Source organism: Lissotriton helveticus, chromosome 2_2 (assembly GCF_964261635.1).
Source record: "Lissotriton helveticus chromosome 2_2, aLisHel1.1, whole genome shotgun sequence".
NCBI lineage: Eukaryota > Metazoa > Chordata > Amphibia > Caudata > Salamandridae > Lissotriton > Lissotriton helveticus.
The window spans coordinates 337,397,500-337,415,410 of NC_136060.1; the positions used below are offsets into that span (position 1 = coordinate 337,397,500).

Here is a 17,911-nt window from a genome sequence, read left to right on the forward strand (position 1 = left end):
AGCACACTTGTGACGGACTGGTACCACAAGTACCATGAAGCCACAGGGTGGCCGCGCCATTATGGGCGGGACTTCATGACATTAAAAGTGGTACCGAACATTGCCGGCCATTTCCGGTATAGTCCAGCGCCTTTGAGGAAGTGCTTTTCGCATGAAACGCGTTAGGCAGGACTTTCAATTTTGCTGCAACCTTGGTTTTCTCACGCTGCTTTCTGCTTTGAATAATTTGTGGATACGTTTATATCTCCGTGAGAGGCTCCCTTCTTACACAGGCAACTGTTGTTGGAATATATAAATATATATGGTCACTGAAAGAGACATTCTCCACGATAGATTATTTACAAGGGGGTGGGGGATAGTTCTACATCACCTGTACAAATGCATTAAAATTAAATATGTCATTGCTTCTGTCAATGTTATCATAATGTGTTATTTCACCAATAGTGTTGACTGTGCATTGGTATAGAGCTAGGCTTTAGAATATCAGGATATATAATTTACAGAAATATTATCTCATTTCGGGTAATTACCCCTAAGGGGATACATTTTTGTAAACAAGGTTTAGGATACAAACTTTATGTCACACTTTATTCGGACTACATTATTATGGCACCACATCAAGTTAGTGTTGCGAAGCTCACAACAACTAAATAACTGCAGTGGTTCTCACAATGGCATCACCGATGGTATCACTAAAGGCATGACATGTAACCGCAACAAGAGATCATTAATTATGTAGGTCATGACTTATGTAACCAATATACTGCAGTCTTTAGCAAGCACATGCGGCACAGCTGAATGTCATGAACTCTGTGTGCCGCATGAGAATGAACTTTAAGTCACTGTTTGTAGTATGCATGGGCATGCCATGTACAAATAACACAGAAACCATGGCCTTCCTGAGTGTCCTTTGGAATAGTGTACTATGCACCTCTATGTAGCGTGGGCAAGACCATGCCTCCCCAAATGCTCTGTGTCCAGCCATTTAGTATGCAAGGGGATAGATGGATGCAAAGCACCGCGTGAGCTATACGGAGTGGCAAAATGTCACAAGCTATGTGCCCGTTGCATTGCATGACGTACCAGTGATCTAAATAGTTATGTCATGAGCAGTGCCTTGGAGGTTATTGTTGCACAGATGTCCATAACAGCAGAATATTATCATTTTTAGAGTTTGGATAGCAAATCATATGTTATAATGCACATGGGAGAACAAAACATATCATCACTGATATTACTGGTGTCATTATATGTTATGGATAATAGATTGCCTTCAGGAAAGTTTTGTGAAGCAACACTCTAAGCTGTTTTTTTATTTATTTCTTCAGCTATTTTTGTTCTTGTAAGTGCCCAGAAGAAGCATACTGTTACTTGGCCGCACCTTATTTGCTATTCATTTTTTTATGCTTTACCACAAAACCCACTTTTAGTTGGCCACCATGATTGTGAATGCATGTGCACACATCAGCCATATGGGATAGATTTATGATACAGTATAACAAAAACCAAAGGACAATGGCGACTGTCTGTGTGGACACGTGTACCAACTCACAGTTGGCTTTTTTCATTGTTTTGCCATAAATGATAGAAATAATAAAGGAAGCATTGGCAAAGCCAATAACTCTACATCCATATGTTCTACATGAGTCCTTTGGTGTTTGGCTGTGCGAATATTTGCGACTAATTTCTGTAACATTCAATTTGGAACTTTGTTTGGGCCTTTAAGTTCTTTATTTCTTTTACTAATTGTTAGTTTGGCTGGTGTATTACACAAAACATCTCGCATATCGTGTGAGGCAAAGCTACCAGCACTAAGCCGAGGTTACCCTTCGAGATAAATGTGTCTGCCTTACTGGACCCTCTTCGGCAGGTTGTGTGGGACCACAGCAACAGCTCACCTTAATACTCTGCCCCACAACCGCCAGTCCAGTCAGATCCAGAGGAGTCAATAGAGCGAACACACACTATGATCCCATGCTGATCCACGGAATGACAATTACTCACAAGTCAGCCATTTCAGGGCCACCAAGAAATTAATTTTTCCCTTCCTAATGGAAAGGAATTAGATAATCAGTACGAAACGAATTCATTTCTTTACATTACATTAGCATGCGTATTCACATTTGCTCGTATCTCTCTACTGTATATATCATTCGCCAAAGGAATACATTTCAATTGCATTTTGGTGCTAAAATTATCAAGCATTTACCGCTTTCTACAGCCATCAGTTTCTTCTCCGCTGTCATCTGGTTCTGGGTTACCATCTGAATATTTATGAAGGATTGAATTCAGAACAGAAAGTATTTCTTGCTCTGAACTAGAAGGCAGCAGTAAGTTCAGGACCTTGTATATCATTTCCACTGGTACCTTGGCCCGTTTTGTTAAGTAAGAAACCATCCTCAGCTCCTAGAAGAAAGAATTGCAAACGCACTTGATTAAAAAATATTAGAAAGAATGAAAATATAAACAGTTTTGAAAGTGTAAAATTGATAATATTTAGTGTGAACATTCCAGATAGGCAACCAAAAGCAGCCCGACTCAAATGTTTAAACCCTACCCCCTTCTCTTTTCCTTTTCATTCATACATTCTCCTCTCCTTTTGCCCCCTTCTTCCCGTCTTTCTTTCTGCTCTCTTCACTCATCTCTATTTTTTTCTCTCACCTCTCTTACTGCTTATTCCATACCCAAAGCCACACCCCCTTCTGCCTGCAGTAATAGTTGGAGAGGCACCAGTGGGCGGCTGCACCCTTCAAAAACTGGCATCTGATGGCTGCAGCCACTCTGGGAGTGCTGGATAAGATAAATGGCAAGATTGGCATTAGGTGAACTCAGTTTAAATAGGATTTTCTTTTTACAACTTTACAATACTGAAATGTTATGTACAGTGTTTCGCACTAAGGTGTGTTTGTTCATTTCCCTGGTGTCTGTTCCTTTCCAAAGTAATCTGAATTTTGTAACATCCCATATGTTCCCTTTGCCCTTATTGAAAGGGCAGTAGGGAGTGGATGTAAGAGGGCAAACAGCTTAGTTAGTCCGCACAGTGACCATTAAATACCCTTACAGCGGGCCCTAACCCAATTGTCTAATTGATGTAAATAAAGTGTTAGAATAGCACCGGGTTTATAGCCACCAGGGGCCATATTACAGGACGTGCCATGGGGTTACAACAGGGATTTGTTTCATGGGTCACTTTAGTATCTTAGGTGAGGCTACAGATGCTTGTGCAAACCCCCTTAAACAAGGATTATGCTGGTGCAGGACAATGACACTGTGGGGGCAAGGCAGCCCACTGCATAGAGTTGGTGCACAGTTAGTTCTCCTCAAGGAGGGCCCTTAAGGGGTTCACAAGGGCCCGAAGGACCCACCAATCATCACCCTACGCATGGGGCAAGGGGGCTGCAACAAACTACACTCACCTGTAGGGAGATGGCTTCTCCTTCTTCAAACGGAGGCTTTTGTGCCTTCATGAAAAGACTGATGTATGGCTTGAAACCCTTGCTGTCTCTTTCACTAACAGAATCTCCTCAGCACAGATACAAACTGTCAGAGTTTAGTGTTTCGGGTCACTGCACCAGTCTGCATTGTTCTCACTTATCTCCCTGCATTAGAATGTTATTCATGTTACTAGGCTACACTGTTTAGAATGTGGAACCAGCATCTTATGAATTGATTGTAAGCAGCAGTTCAGTGAACAGTTGCAGGACTTTGATGCTGAATGAGGTCTTATGTACTCCTTTGTACTTAATAAACCTGCTACCGGATTTATTACTACTGGAAGGCTGCACTTCATTACATTTGGCAACGCATGGAAAAAGATTCAAACCCTACGTGTGCTGGATTTCTACTCTACACTGGAAGACCTCAACACATCATGTTTATCTTATTTTGAGTCCTGTTGTGTGATCTGCTCGAGCAACTTCAAGATACGAGCTGGGCGCAGGGGAGAATTCTCCACACTCGTGTAATTTCTGCTGCAGTGACTCCCCTTTGCTCGTTTGTACTCCTCGTTTGTGCCCTACTACTCCGGAGACTTTCACCATCGCTCCTCTGGTTTCCCCGCTGGGTCCGTGAGTAGAGACAACGTTTTTGTAATTTTAATTTTGGTGACTGTGACCCTCAAACTCAAGGGTTGTGTCTCCTCCCGAGCTCTGGTGCCAAGCCCTGCACAAGTGCGAATACACTGCAACAACGTTTGTGTCTCGAGCAGAAGTGCATGACCGTGTGCGTGTGCTAACGCTCCAGACCCTACGTGAGCTTCAGGAAGTTTCCTCACTGTTAACAAATCTTAACCCAAGAGCTGGTGCGAGACTTCCTACGTCAGCTAGCTAACATAACAGCTGACTTTGACTGCAGCACTGTTACACGATTTCTGAAACGCGCTTCAGATGATATAATTCATTTTCTCTGCTGGTTACAAGGGGCGGCATCTCCACGAAGTGTTGCCTCACTGTTCTCAAGGCAGGAAAAATGAATAATAAATTGATAATAACATCGTTATTATCATTTTATTTTTCGTAGCTATGGAGCTGGGTAAGGGCAGTGTGGGGCTAGCATCGGAGCCTAGGAGGAGTGGTTTGTGCACAATAAGTGCGTATGGCAGTTTGGCCGGCCAACTTGGGCCAGCCAAACAATCATGTGCACCTAGCATGTTCTCCACCAGGCTATAATACACAGCCTGAGTGGAGAACATGTACAGACTCCCGGTCCCCATTTGAGCATCAAACCATGGTGCTCAGACCAATCGCAACGCTGCATTGCAGCATTGTGATCGGCTTAGGTTAGCTTGTGTGCCTTCTGCTTCTGTGACACACCAGGAAGAGAAGCAACAATGGAGGAGAGATGGCAGTTGTGAGGAGGTAAGTGTTTATTTTGGATTTTTTTGTCCCCCCGCCATCCTTCCCTGCCCCACCACCCCCGTTATCTGCTAGCCGCCACAGGTGGTTCCCTTGGCAGGGTTAAAACAAAGGAAGGGAGGCTTGGCAAGGTTAAAACTAATGAAGGGAGGCTATCATAAGGACTCAATGGGCTAAGATAGATTGATTGAATGGGTTCAATCAGGTTGACATGTTTCATGCCTAATGATCTAGCAGGATCCTCTGTGATTTAGAAAAGATCCCTACCCCCGCCTAGGATGTGAGGTGTAGTGCCAGCTACTCCCCTATAGGAAAATATCTTTATAAAATGATAGTCCAACCTAGATAAAACAAAGAATATAGAAGCCATGAGGCAAATCTGTTTTAATAATACACGGTAAGGTGCTCCTCAAGTTTTGCACACTTATCTCAAGTCTCCTAATGGTAGACATGATCATGCTATTATTGGCGCTGACAAGTCGCCGCAACTTGAAAAGTGCACAAACAAACAAACAGGCCAGGCAGGTGGACAAACATGAAAAAAACAATGAAAAGACTTGTTTTAGGACTTACAACTCATAATGCGTACTGGATCAAAGATCTTACCCTTTGGGTCAATCAGTAACTCCCCTTAGGTCGGAAGGAAAGGGTAGCCTAAGCACAGGCTAGACAGCTGTTGGAGAACTAATGCAAATCTGCTTCCACGAGCTTCAAGAACGGTGAACGTGACTTCACCATTGAATTGCATTTTTAATAACTATTAAAAATAGTAGGTTATTTTTACTTCTACCTGGTCCCAAACCAGAGGTAGCAATATTAATATTTTAATTTGCACTCCAATTTTCTGTATAGTCTGCAAAAGTGAACATAGTTTCAGGAGCCTTGTCACTGCAGGGCCATGGTGACATTAATTTCCTACATGTCGCTCTTTTAAATATTATGTGGGCTACACAGCCAACATGCGGGTCACATATTATTATTGAAAACTGAGGTCTTTGCCAGTCAAAGAGAGTTATTTTTAAATGTCACAATGCAGGTATTACATTTTAGCAGTCAGACTACAAGAGTAGGTTTAAAGTCCTGTTTTCTAGGCACACTCTGTGGATGGTACAATAGGTGCTTGGCATTTAACTTCCAGGCCCTGGGTGCATTTTCTACACCATATACTGGAAACATATAGGCAATATAAATGTGCCAAAGAGGAAAAGCAAATTTAAACATGTTTATTGGAGGAGCACATTTACTCTTGGTTAGCAGGACTAAAGTACACAGAGTTCTAAAACCAGCAAAGCAGATATGGCAAATGATAGCCATTTCCTACAGCCATGATATGTGACTTGCAATTACCACTATAACAATTTTGGCACTTTTGCTTTAAAACTTGAAAAATCCATATCCCCAGTTCCCTTTATCAGATTTTGGGCCTGAATCACAAAGATAGATTTATATGTGTAGATTTACATGTGTAAAACTACTAAAGCACCTAAGTGTAAAGCTACACTTTTCTGCTATTCACCATTTCCAAGTGTCGATTTATACCCCAGTACAGACTTGCATGTCTCCATTCACAAGGGACCTCCTACATGAGGATTTATTAGTGTAAAGTTACTACTAGTAACCTTTTACATGCGTACAGGGAGCTCCATCACTGTAACACATATCTTCCTTTGGAAAGCATTGAAGAAACTAATAAAGTTTATCATATATAATTTTGCAAAATAAATAAATCTAGATCAATCGATAATAAGGTACACACACTTTTAATGTATAAATAATTGTATATGTTAAAACATTTTCCAATAGGGCATAATCTAGTTGAGAGAATTGCAGTGTGTGAAAATGCCATACATTAACCTACTCCAACTACTATTGCTACTATTTTATCACTTCTGGGGGTGTGGTCACTTTAAAAGTGTAGTTTATGAATAGTAATGGGCCTACCACTTGCAGGTTGGGTGTTTTCCCTCCCTAAACCTCTCCATACATTACGCTAGACCTCACTCATTTTGTAGTAAGTATTCCCCATTTTCCAGCCACTCATTGTCCCTCCCACATGTACTACTGAAAACCTGTGCTTAAGAGTTCAGAAATATCTGCCACCGTTACAGATTTCTGTACATAAAAGAGAGCAGAGGAGTAGATGGTGACTTCTGGCCGTCGGTTTCTGAATAGCATTTTGTATTATGTCAGCATTACTACTATAGCTCTACTTCATGTACTACAAAATGCAGTTTGTGAATAGGCCCCTATCTGTTTGTTTGCCTTTTAAAATGCATTTTAAAGTAGTTTGGCTATTGTACGGGCTTGATTTTTTAACTGTAATTATGTTTGGAACTGCTTGTACCTCACACTCATTTCTCTGGGGAACTGCATGTTGCTTTTTCCATTGCAACCAAAGGTAGAACAGATATTCTCCTAGACCTGTGCTGTGACCTAACTGGTTTATGTTTTATTTAAGTAGGTACCAGTACCCCTTCCTAATTAATAACTCATTGATTGGCATTCACTTTAAAATATGAATTTAAACATGCTGATAGGGTCATACTCTTTCCTAACAATCTATTAAAGCTCAACTGGAAATTAAACACCAGTGGCACCGATAACTATATGACTGCATGCTTCCCAAGACAAAGAAGCAAATTAGAATCGTACTGGGACAATTGCTGTTAGATACAAACTGTAATGAAGCCTAAACGTGGCCTGTTCTTGCAAATATATGCTTTCTAAGATCCAAATACATTTATTAGTGCACCAAAGTTTGTGTGAACCTTTTCCTCAAATCAACAGCACAATGCGCTGTGTCTGTTAGCCTGCTGATATGGAAATACACTGTAAGGGAAGCTGGAAAAGAAATAGGAATCAGTTGCCTTTGACAGGCCTGTCTGCTTTCAATGTACCAAACTGTCACATCAACATGACAGTGTGATAAGATGGTTCACGAAGGACAGGAAGCGAGAAAAAAACTTAAGATAACCTTTAAAAGCTCAGCAGAATGTACTCCTCAGACATGTGCTGTCTATGCTGAGCAGCACAGAGTTAAATCAGACAGAATAAGATGTCAATTTATGATAGCCTTATCCCTAATCAGCAGAATTAGTAAGACATCGCCTTAAACAGATAAGTAATAGGAACAATTGATGGGCAGACACTGACAGTGATAACTGATCAGCACACTGACGTAAATATATTTCAATAGCCAGGAGTCACTACTGCCGCATATATAACCTACTGAACTAACAGAATGCAATCCAGTAGGAAGAGTGCATGAGGCAAAATATCTATCCAGATTCATGTAACAAGTAACCGAGTAATATATTCTCATAAAACATGGGATTAAGTAATCCTCGAAGAAACCCTGTCTCTGATTTCTGTATAATAGGCAACTTGTGATGCACCCAGTTGCCTATTATAAGGAACTTACATAGCCACTCTACTGTAATAGCTTATTACAGTTAAGTTCTGATGTCAAAAAGCTTGCTGTTGGAGCCGGCAGTGGAGGGGAAAGGCAGGTCAATGTATGGAGCATAATTAAAGCACTGTTTAAAGAATAAAAGCAACATTTAGCTTTTTCTTTGTTTTGCTCTATTTCTCAAAATGTACAGCGACTAGCAGAAAGAAGATCTTTAATGCAACACATTTATTGATTGCCTCCTCAGGTAATTATAGAATATTTCTGCAGGTTTCTACATATGCTGAGCTACTTTGCATTTATATTTTTTTTAAACTGACATGTAATAAACTGATTATAATATCTTTTTGCAAAACATTAATAGCTTTTTGAATGTGTAATTTTGCACAGAGATTCGATTTTTGTTCTTCATATTTCCAACGATGATCTCTTTTTCATATGAAACAGCTTAAGTACCATGTATTTAAGATTGTAGAAAAGATGATGGGTTGAGGCTGTAATATAATGAATAAAGTATGCCCTGCAGTACATGATAAGGTTATTGCAAGTTACCTCGGAGTTCCATGACCTTATAAAGGAACTCCGCTTTTGGCCTCATTCCTTTATATGGTCATTGAACTCTTTGGTGACTTACAATATCCCTACAAAGTCCAGGAGAGTGTTTTTTTAACCCATAGATTTTACCTTGAAGGAGTTCTGAGAATATAATAAGCCACAAAAAGTAAGGCCTTGCAGGCTGTGTACTGTGCAAATGTCACCTGAAAAGAAATGGCACTATAGCACCATATTACACAAGATGCTGATTAAAAATTCAAACCAAAAATCTTATTGTTAATCTTATAACTTTGATCCTGACATCTGAAAAGTGGGATTACTCAAGAATGTCAATATGATGCCACAAGACTCAGTGGGTGAGCATTGCCATCACAAATTCCTTGATAACAATAATAAAAATAATGAGGTATTTTTATGTTTTTGTTACTATTAGCAAGAAAAAGGCTCTTTTTGCAAACAGACTCTGATAATGGCCAACACTTGTGAATCAATCGGCTGGGCTTTTGAAAGACAGATTCATATTACTATTGCATTCCCAGTTGTCAGTGACTAGGATCTTGCTGCTGTATTTTCAAGGGGAGGGGGATGTCTTGTCTGGCTGGGTTGGAACATGTTCTGAGAATGTCGTAAGTGGTGCCAAATACAAGAATTCAAAGGATATATAACTTGTATCTGTGCTTCTATTGCAAGAAATGCAGTGCTACATAAACCAGGGACCTGTAATGTATGATAATTATTTCTGATGCCCCTATGAAAGATTGCTATCATTATCATATATGCAGCTCCAAACAACTCTACACAGCTTTAATGTTGTCCATTTGTTCATCAAGATTCAGTTTATGTAAGTTAGCAATCTCCACTTTCTCCAGCCCGGAGGTATTTTTAACAAAGCAAACCATGTTTTTTTCCCCTAGAAGTCTTCACTCTTTATTAAAAGAGTAAGTATTTTTCACATCTTTTTCCACGTACAGTTGAAGAGGTCATGTGCTCATCGCCTGTAGATCCAACCACTGCTGCAAACAGCAGTGTGAATTGGAATAGAGCCTTGCCTTCAGCCAGGCCTTAGACACACCAGTGCATGCATCGAACTCCGACCACTGCACTCCCATTTCAGTTGTGGCAGCAAGGGGTGGACAGTGGGGCTCATCTGCAGACTGACCAAACGCATCACGATGATCTATGCAGTGCTTAATTTGAGCCGGTGGTTTCCGGTGCTCGGCACCGGCACTTAATTGTCAACACCAACATTTTTGCCAGTCTGCCGGAAGGTGGTGCACTGTCTGGCTAATTTAGAGATGATCACAACTGCAGTTAATTATTAATTAAATAAAGATTACAAATGTTTATTACCTGCCGCTTAACTCATTCTTATAACTTTAGGGGTCTGAAATAGTCTGAATTGTCACACTTGTATGAGTGTGATGGTTAGTAATTGTATTCTTACTATCATTGGTACCATAGCAGGGGCAATGTGTGGTGCAAGCTGCAATGGCCTCCTGAGGAGAGCCCTGGCACTTATTTTTTCACAAATTAAGCACTGGATCTATGCATCCTAACAGGCCCCACAGCCAACAATAAGCCTCATAACAAAACCTTTTTTTAAATGTATGAATCACTTACAACTTTAGATTTCAAGCTTGTCATTTTTTATTTACTTTACAGTCTCTGTTGCACACAAATTTTACTCCAAAGACAAACCTGTGTCTTACTTCAACCACCACTATTTTCCATGTCCTCCAACCTAATCGACTGTGGTACATTATATGTATCACTATTTCTTTCCCTTTATAGAAATAATGAATTAAATGACACACGACAGCTCGCGAAAATGGTGCCCATTCTAAATACTAACTGGTAGCCGAATATTCTCAATTTTTGGGAATTTGTGAGCTTAATGCCCAATATATGCATTGTATCTAATTTATTGTAGCATTATGGAGGCTAGAATTATGCAGCAAGGCTTTCTCAATTATGCAGATAAAAATACAAACTATGCAGCACATCCTCTGGCACTGTTAGTTTTATTCATTGTAGCTAGAAATTACATTTTGTGTGAAATGGGCACATTTTGCAAAATTCGAGACAAATTATGCAGTAAATACAGCAAATCCATAATAAAGCGATAAATGCTGCAGACACAGAATCGCATACATATTCTGGCGCTCTCCGTTGCCTTTGTTTTATCAATATTTATTCATGAAAGGTAAAGTTTAAGATTTTATTTGCAATCAGTGCACATTTTAGCTGCAATTTGACAAAACATCGTTACAAGTTAACTAGGCTAAAGTAAACAAGGAATATAAAAGTACAAAATGGCTAATGTGTAATATCGTCCTATCTTGCCTAATTAGGATTCTGTAGACTTTTACAAACCATGGCCTCATGGTTTATATCACATTACCAGTATCCCTTGATGGCAATATTGGACCATATTACAAAATTAACCATCATATATATACTTTATATAGACACACAACATATTAAACATATTTACCTCGTTGTGCAATGCCTCCAAGGACTCCATTTCCAATTTTTCTAGTTGGTCTTCATTTAAGGCACAAGTCAATTCTTTTTCATGAAGTCTGAAACAAATCAGTGAAATAAATAAAATCCACAACGAAATTTTTATTTTGTTTCAAAACACTTAAAATATATGCATCATCTATGATTTGGAGATACTCCTCCTGTAAGCTGCTATGTGAGGAGTTACGAGTGAAGGGGGAGCTATTTTTCAGAAATACAGGGTGCATGTTGTATGTATGTCAATGACCAAGACAATACTGAGAGAATATATTTTGAATTCCTCTTACAAATTTGGAAGTCACGAGGGTGGTCAGAGGGTGAAAGTATGTGGTGGTAATGACTAGATGTTGACCTTAAAACGGTCTTTAGATGTGACCAGCCTATATTACTATAAAAAAGTTTCTAATAATATTTTTAGGGCCAAGAGCCACCCTCACCTCTGACTCCTGGCTCCTTCCCCTGTTTCACCCTCACGCACTTGCCCCCTATGACCGCCACTCCTCCCTATGTTATCCCCTAGTTTTAGGGAAGGGACAGCTTTCAGGAGGATACTCCTAACAATACATGTTCATTGAGAGTGAAGTCCAACTGATGTGTAGACATGGTTCCACCTACATGATACAATAACATAGCTATGACTATACACCAATGGTAATGTTCTTCCTATGCACTCTATGGTGTTTCAGTAGGTTGTCAACACCCCCAGGTGGGGAGCCTGCACTGCTGTGACCTCATGTTCATATGTAAAACCTCATAAAAACAGTAGAAAAAAAGACCCATGTAAGATAGCAAGCATGTGTATGGGATGCTTTGCACTTCTAACTGTGGATGGACCATGATTGCCATTGATGCAATGTTATGCTCATGTGCATTGAAAAGGGTCATTAAACAACTGATTTAAAAAGTTGAAGAAAACAATTTCTTGAGGCAATAGTTTTTTAGGAATTAAGGCAAAACCGATTTGGTTTACATTTATTATTGCTTTCAAAACGACATGCAATCCCTTGACAAGCAGAAAATATAAACTTACATCACAGAGGATTTTTTATAAAAAAAATTAGTGCACAAAAGCTATTTGGAGAAGAATTAGTGCATAGTCAAAGAAAAAGAATGAGGTAAAAAAATAAGTCTTAAGTGGTCCAGGTGTCCATCAATGTAGCTCATAAATGGTTGGTGATTGAGGCCAGTGTCGAGAAGACATCATAATTAATTAACACTTTTGAAAAATCATGTTTGAAGCAATATACCCCACTGGGATGGATAGTGATTTACATACTCGTGTATGCAATAGGTGAGGGGGGGTGGTGAACAGGGCTAAGCCAAAGGCTCATTGAATTTACATATACAGTTCCACATTGGTAGTGATCAGTACTAGTGAAAATCGAAGCAAATGAAAATGAATCTCAAACAATAAAAGGCATTACAGTAAGGAACAACAATGCACACAAATATTGCACATTTAATATCATGAGTGTAGCAAGTACCAATATTATGGCACACTGGGGACAGTCAAAATCTGGAAGGTATCCTCTTCCTTTCTCTTTCAGGCTTGTGATAAAAGACATATGCAAGAACTTTAAACGGTGTTAGCATTCAGGTACAAATGAGGTCAAAATTGTTGTGAAATTATGAATAGCCCTTGTTTCATTTCTATTTGTTGGAATCATTGAGCCCACTGTTAAAAATGCTATTATAAGCAATGGGGTATTCCCAAATGGTGTAAGTTGCACTTCTGCTACTGCAGTGTGTCTCTCTGGGCACAGGTTGATTAGTGCTGTAGCTCCAGCCAGTATGGACAAACAAATGCTCTTCACGTTGTTCTTTGTTTTCAAATGATCATATATTTTACATATTATTTCTCCAATTCATTGCTTTACATGGATTTCTTCATAAAATGTAAAACTTAATTTCACGTAATGCATCTTGTTTGCAATATATTCGTTTATCTCCCAATGTATTTTGGCATAGAATGCCTTCATCAGGGGAGTATCTGTAAATGATACAACCATGGTTCAAGTAAGTAATTGGGGTTCTTTGCCTTAAATACAACCTCCACCATAATGGTTAGTATGTGGCTGTTTGTGTTTGCACACTCAACGCAATTCAAATTCAAAACTCCGATATAAACATAACATAAAGCTGAAATGTGAGCTGCGTGCTGATTGTGTTAAACTGTGATTGAGGTGTTGATTCCGACGTTAGTTTATGACTACTAAACGCAATATGTGCATGTGTTATGAACGTTATGAACAAGCTGCTCTGACTAGGTTACCAAATAAATAGGCGGTTCCGATCTACGTGCCGGTTGTGTGAAGCTGTGTTAAGGGTGCTGACACAGAGGTTAGTCAATGGTACCAAAAATACGGTTAAACGCGTGGGTGCGCGTTATGAGCTACTGTTATAACTCGATTTTAATCTTCTCAGCCATCATTAAATTATAGTCCAGTATAAATGTAAATGCGCAGCACCAGCTACATACAGCGCGTTTACATTTATACTCGACTATAATTTATAAACGAATATAAACGAATGTATTGCAAACATGATGCATTACGGGAAATTAAGTTTAACATTTTATGAAGAAATCCATGTAAAGCAATGAATTGGAGAAATAATATGTAAAATATATGATAATTTGAAAACAAAGAACAACGTGAAGAGCATTTTTTGTCAACTGGGTGGAGCTACAGCACTAATCAACCTGTGCCCAGGGAGACACACTGCAGTAGCAGAAGTGCAACATACACATTTGATGTACACCCCCGAGTGGGGGGTGATTCTCAGGAGCACGGTAAAATAGTAAACCTACTGAAATCTAGCAGTGCACGACTAACGACTTTTTTTGTATTCCCAAATGGTCCCTGGACCTGGGTATCGGTTATTATAAAGAAACAATGGTCCTGGACCAGTTATTCAAGGAAGAGTTAGATTAACAGAATTATCAACGTATTTGGGCTTACATTAATCAGCTCACAAACGTCTGTAAATCGTGAAAATAATTAAAACAAACAGGCATTGTTGTAACCAGGTTTTGAACTCCAATAGACCATTGCAAGATTGATGAGGGTCACAACAGGCATTGTTGTAACCAGGTTTTGGACTCAAATAGAGCATTGCAAGATTGATGAGGGTCACTTCACCTTCAAGATCCATATGGCTGAGGTATTAAAGTCCCTCGGTTGCCGATAAGCCGGATCGAAACATCAACGCTATCCCCCACCGCACCTGAACCAATTGGATACCAGTTCTGTACAGTCTTGTAAATATATGCCCTTTACTTTTGTACACACTTTGAGCTCTCTTGACTCCTTTATATACACTGGAGCACTCTTTCTTACACATTCCCTAGAACATTCTCCTACCTTCTTGACCCTCTAGTGATTGCTCCTTTAAATGACTAAATAAATATATTGTAATAATACCTAGTGGTTTTTCTGCACATCGGTTTGTTTTAATTATTTTTATGATTTACAGAGGTGATTAATGTAGGCTCAAATAAGTTGATAATTCTGTTAATCTAACTCTTCCTTGAATTCTAGGACCAGTGTTTCTTTTCACTGTTAAAAATGGGCATATAGGACCCTAATAAACACAGTTAGAAGAGTCATACCTAGGTTTGCATTACAATGGTAGTTGAGTACACATGGTTGTTGAGGCCACATGACCATATGAAATGCAGAGTGGCAGCTCAAATGTGCAGACCAAGACTCAGATGTGGTGCTGTGTTGGGTACAAATAGACGTAGACAGCCAGGGACAGGACTGACCTGCAATAGCTATATAGTCATCAAATGGCTGAATGATAGGGAGCAATTCAAAGGTGCAGAACAGGAGTCAAACGATGGATTGAGATAAGAAGGGAACACTGATCACATTACAAAAGTAGATTAGAGAACTGCTCTATGATTCAGCATGAGGCTCAAGCCAAGGAACTGGATGCACAAGTCGAGTCAGGCAACAACCAAAAATAGACCTAATTGGAATGTAGGCAGCAGGCATGCAACTATATCACATAAACATGGACAATTATGGAAGCCAAAAACAGCTTGAGTATAAATTACAGTAAAGAAAAGTGAAAAGAGTACTTATTTTGGTCCTCAGGAAACATCTGCCAGAACTTAGACCTGAAATGTATCATGGAAGTCCCATCACAACATATGGAGAACAGGAATTCTACAAAATGCTTGCCACGGTTCAAGCGTCTTTGCACCAGTATATGTTGTGTAGTTCCCCACTATGGTAAATAGTGTCAAACTATATGTATACAAGGTTAATTACAAAATCTAAAAATTAATTCATAAAAGGCAATCACACAGTTTGAAAACCAAAGTACATAGAGAGCCATTATTAAAAATATAAAAGTCAATATAAAATCACATTTAACCCCTTGTGTGCGGAGGACGGCCCTGGCCGTCCGACGTCCCGGTGGGTGTGTGCGGAGGACAGCCGAGGGCCATCCGAACTCCGCCCACGCAATAAAATGGCCGCACTGCACACAAATTCACACAGTGCGAAAAGGGTTAAAACCAGGCCAAATTAAAAGTTCACATCAAACTAAATAGCCAATTGTTTATGTGTTCCGACTCATAGACGAAACATCTCTGTCCCCACCAACTGCAGATGATGTTCCCAGAAGTGCACCTCGAAGCAGATTTATGGAGCAAATATGTTCCCATCCAACCCCGACTGCAGCCCCTGAGGGAGTGACCACAGCCAGTGGAAAATATGCAGAGCCAAAATCCAATTCACTAGGAGCACAAGCATCCCGGGGGGCTCGTAAAATGTGGTCAAAAGCAGCGAAATACACAGGGGACAGCAATACAAATGGGCCTTTAATGGGTCCACCAGTACATTTATGTCCGAAGGGCCGACTAGTTGCATTCCTAGGCATAAGTCCAAGACATTCTCGAAGGTGCACAGCAGACAGCGGAATGCGGGCTACATGCAATGTAGCCCTACAGCCAGGAATGATGTTAACCAATGCTTGTTCAGTTCTTGAAGTAAAGGTGTGCCGAAGAATTCATTCATGGCACAGCAGCACACGTGGTAGTGCCAGCTTCACTCTTTCTTGAAAATGGGACATCGACTGACAGTTCAGGCTGGACTGTTTCCATGGAGAGAAGGGTCAAGGCTGATTTGCATATGGCTGGGTCCAAATTGGAATGACGTGGCGAGCAAATTAATGATGGTTTAAACACAGATCTGTGACTGGGGGTGAATGTTTGACAAAGTTCAGAATTCCGTCTATCATCTTTTTGCGTTGCAATACTGGAATCTTACCATGAGAGATTAAATGGAATAGAACAAATGGTGGCTGCACTTAAGATCAAAATGGACCAATGCCAGAAAGCAACAGAAAAGGCTTTGGAAGGGGAGACATAGCTTAAATGTTTTGCTGTAGAGGGCATTTTGAGTAACAACTGTTGGTCAGAGGTCAAGGGAAATGAGAGGGAGGGGGCTAATGTGTGAATATTCGGGGTACATATTAAAAGTGTCTGCTAAGGAAATCCATATGGAGATGGAGGGAGTGATGGTCAATGTCTGTTGAGAGGTAGTTGGTGAGAATGCTCCTTTCGTACATGAAGTGCATCAGAGCTCTAGAAGGAAGGTAGTATTCACGCAAATTGACAGACGTACTGAGATGCACTATTTAGAATAGCTAAGCTAAGGGGCAGGCTGCTTCAGAATGATCTTGTGAATAAGGAGGTGAGGTATGAAGTGCCCTGCCCTATGTTATTCCTCAACCTTACCAGGGAGACTAGAACATATGAGAGTCTTCCTAGAGAGAAAAAAGGTTTGAACAATTTGAAAATAGCAGCTGAAATAGTCTTTGAAATAAAGGGTGGAGTTTCAAGGGAAGCTGCACGTCTTTACCCAGGTTCCTACTGACAAGTCATTTAAAGGGATGGTGCTACGTCGAAGGATGGAATGGATAGTGAATGTAAGTCTCTTTCCTCCAGAAGGACAGTTAGCAGATTGCAGAGACTGATTATACATTAGAAGTGGTGACGTTATAAAATTATTTCAGAGTAACTAGTAATAATTGTGGAGTTGAATCCATGGTGAAATATCATTTGGGAGCTGACTTTTGGTGTACTATTTAATTTTTGAATAATAAGGTTGTTGTAACAATATTATGAAATGACTTGATAGAGTTACAGTTCCTTACCAATCATTCTAAGCATCTGATCATTATGACAGAAAAAAAAGGAGCAGAACATGTTCAAAAGACCGAACAGGTGGTACCAATGTTTATCTCCAAGTGAAACCAATCCAGGGTATTGGGATATAATACTCACATGCAATGTCTGAACACCGATCTGTAGCTATCACACGGACAGGTATCTTTTTCTAGACAATATATACACAAATGGTGAGCATATGACCCTCCCCTATACTGTCAACCATATTACTTACGTCCATTCTTATTAGAAACTCATGCCTTGGAAAAGAGGACTTATTGGAAAGTATGTTAATCACATTGTATATGTGCTTATATGTTCAGACACATAAATTAAAATCACAAGACATTTTTACACTTTTATCAACCAAAATCATAAAGCTATATAGAA

The 17,911-nt window shown here is 39.8% G+C and overlaps 1 protein-coding gene across 3 annotated transcripts in view; it reads right to left on the minus strand.

Moving 5' to 3' along the window:
• The window catches only part of EVC2 (EvC ciliary complex subunit 2), a 526,400-nt gene that overhangs the window by 84,601 nt on the left and 423,888 nt on the right, over positions 1 to 17,911 (minus strand). For all 3 annotated transcript variants that reach the window (XM_078678486.1, XM_078678485.1, XM_078678484.1), the window contains 2 exons: positions 11,312 to 11,399; positions 2,210 to 2,406 (listed from right to left, as the gene is read on the minus strand). In XM_078678486.1, the coding sequence (XP_078534612.1) occupies positions 2,210 to 2,406; positions 11,312 to 11,399 (285 nt within the window). The remainder of the gene's footprint in view (positions 1 to 2,209; positions 2,407 to 11,311; positions 11,400 to 17,911) is intronic.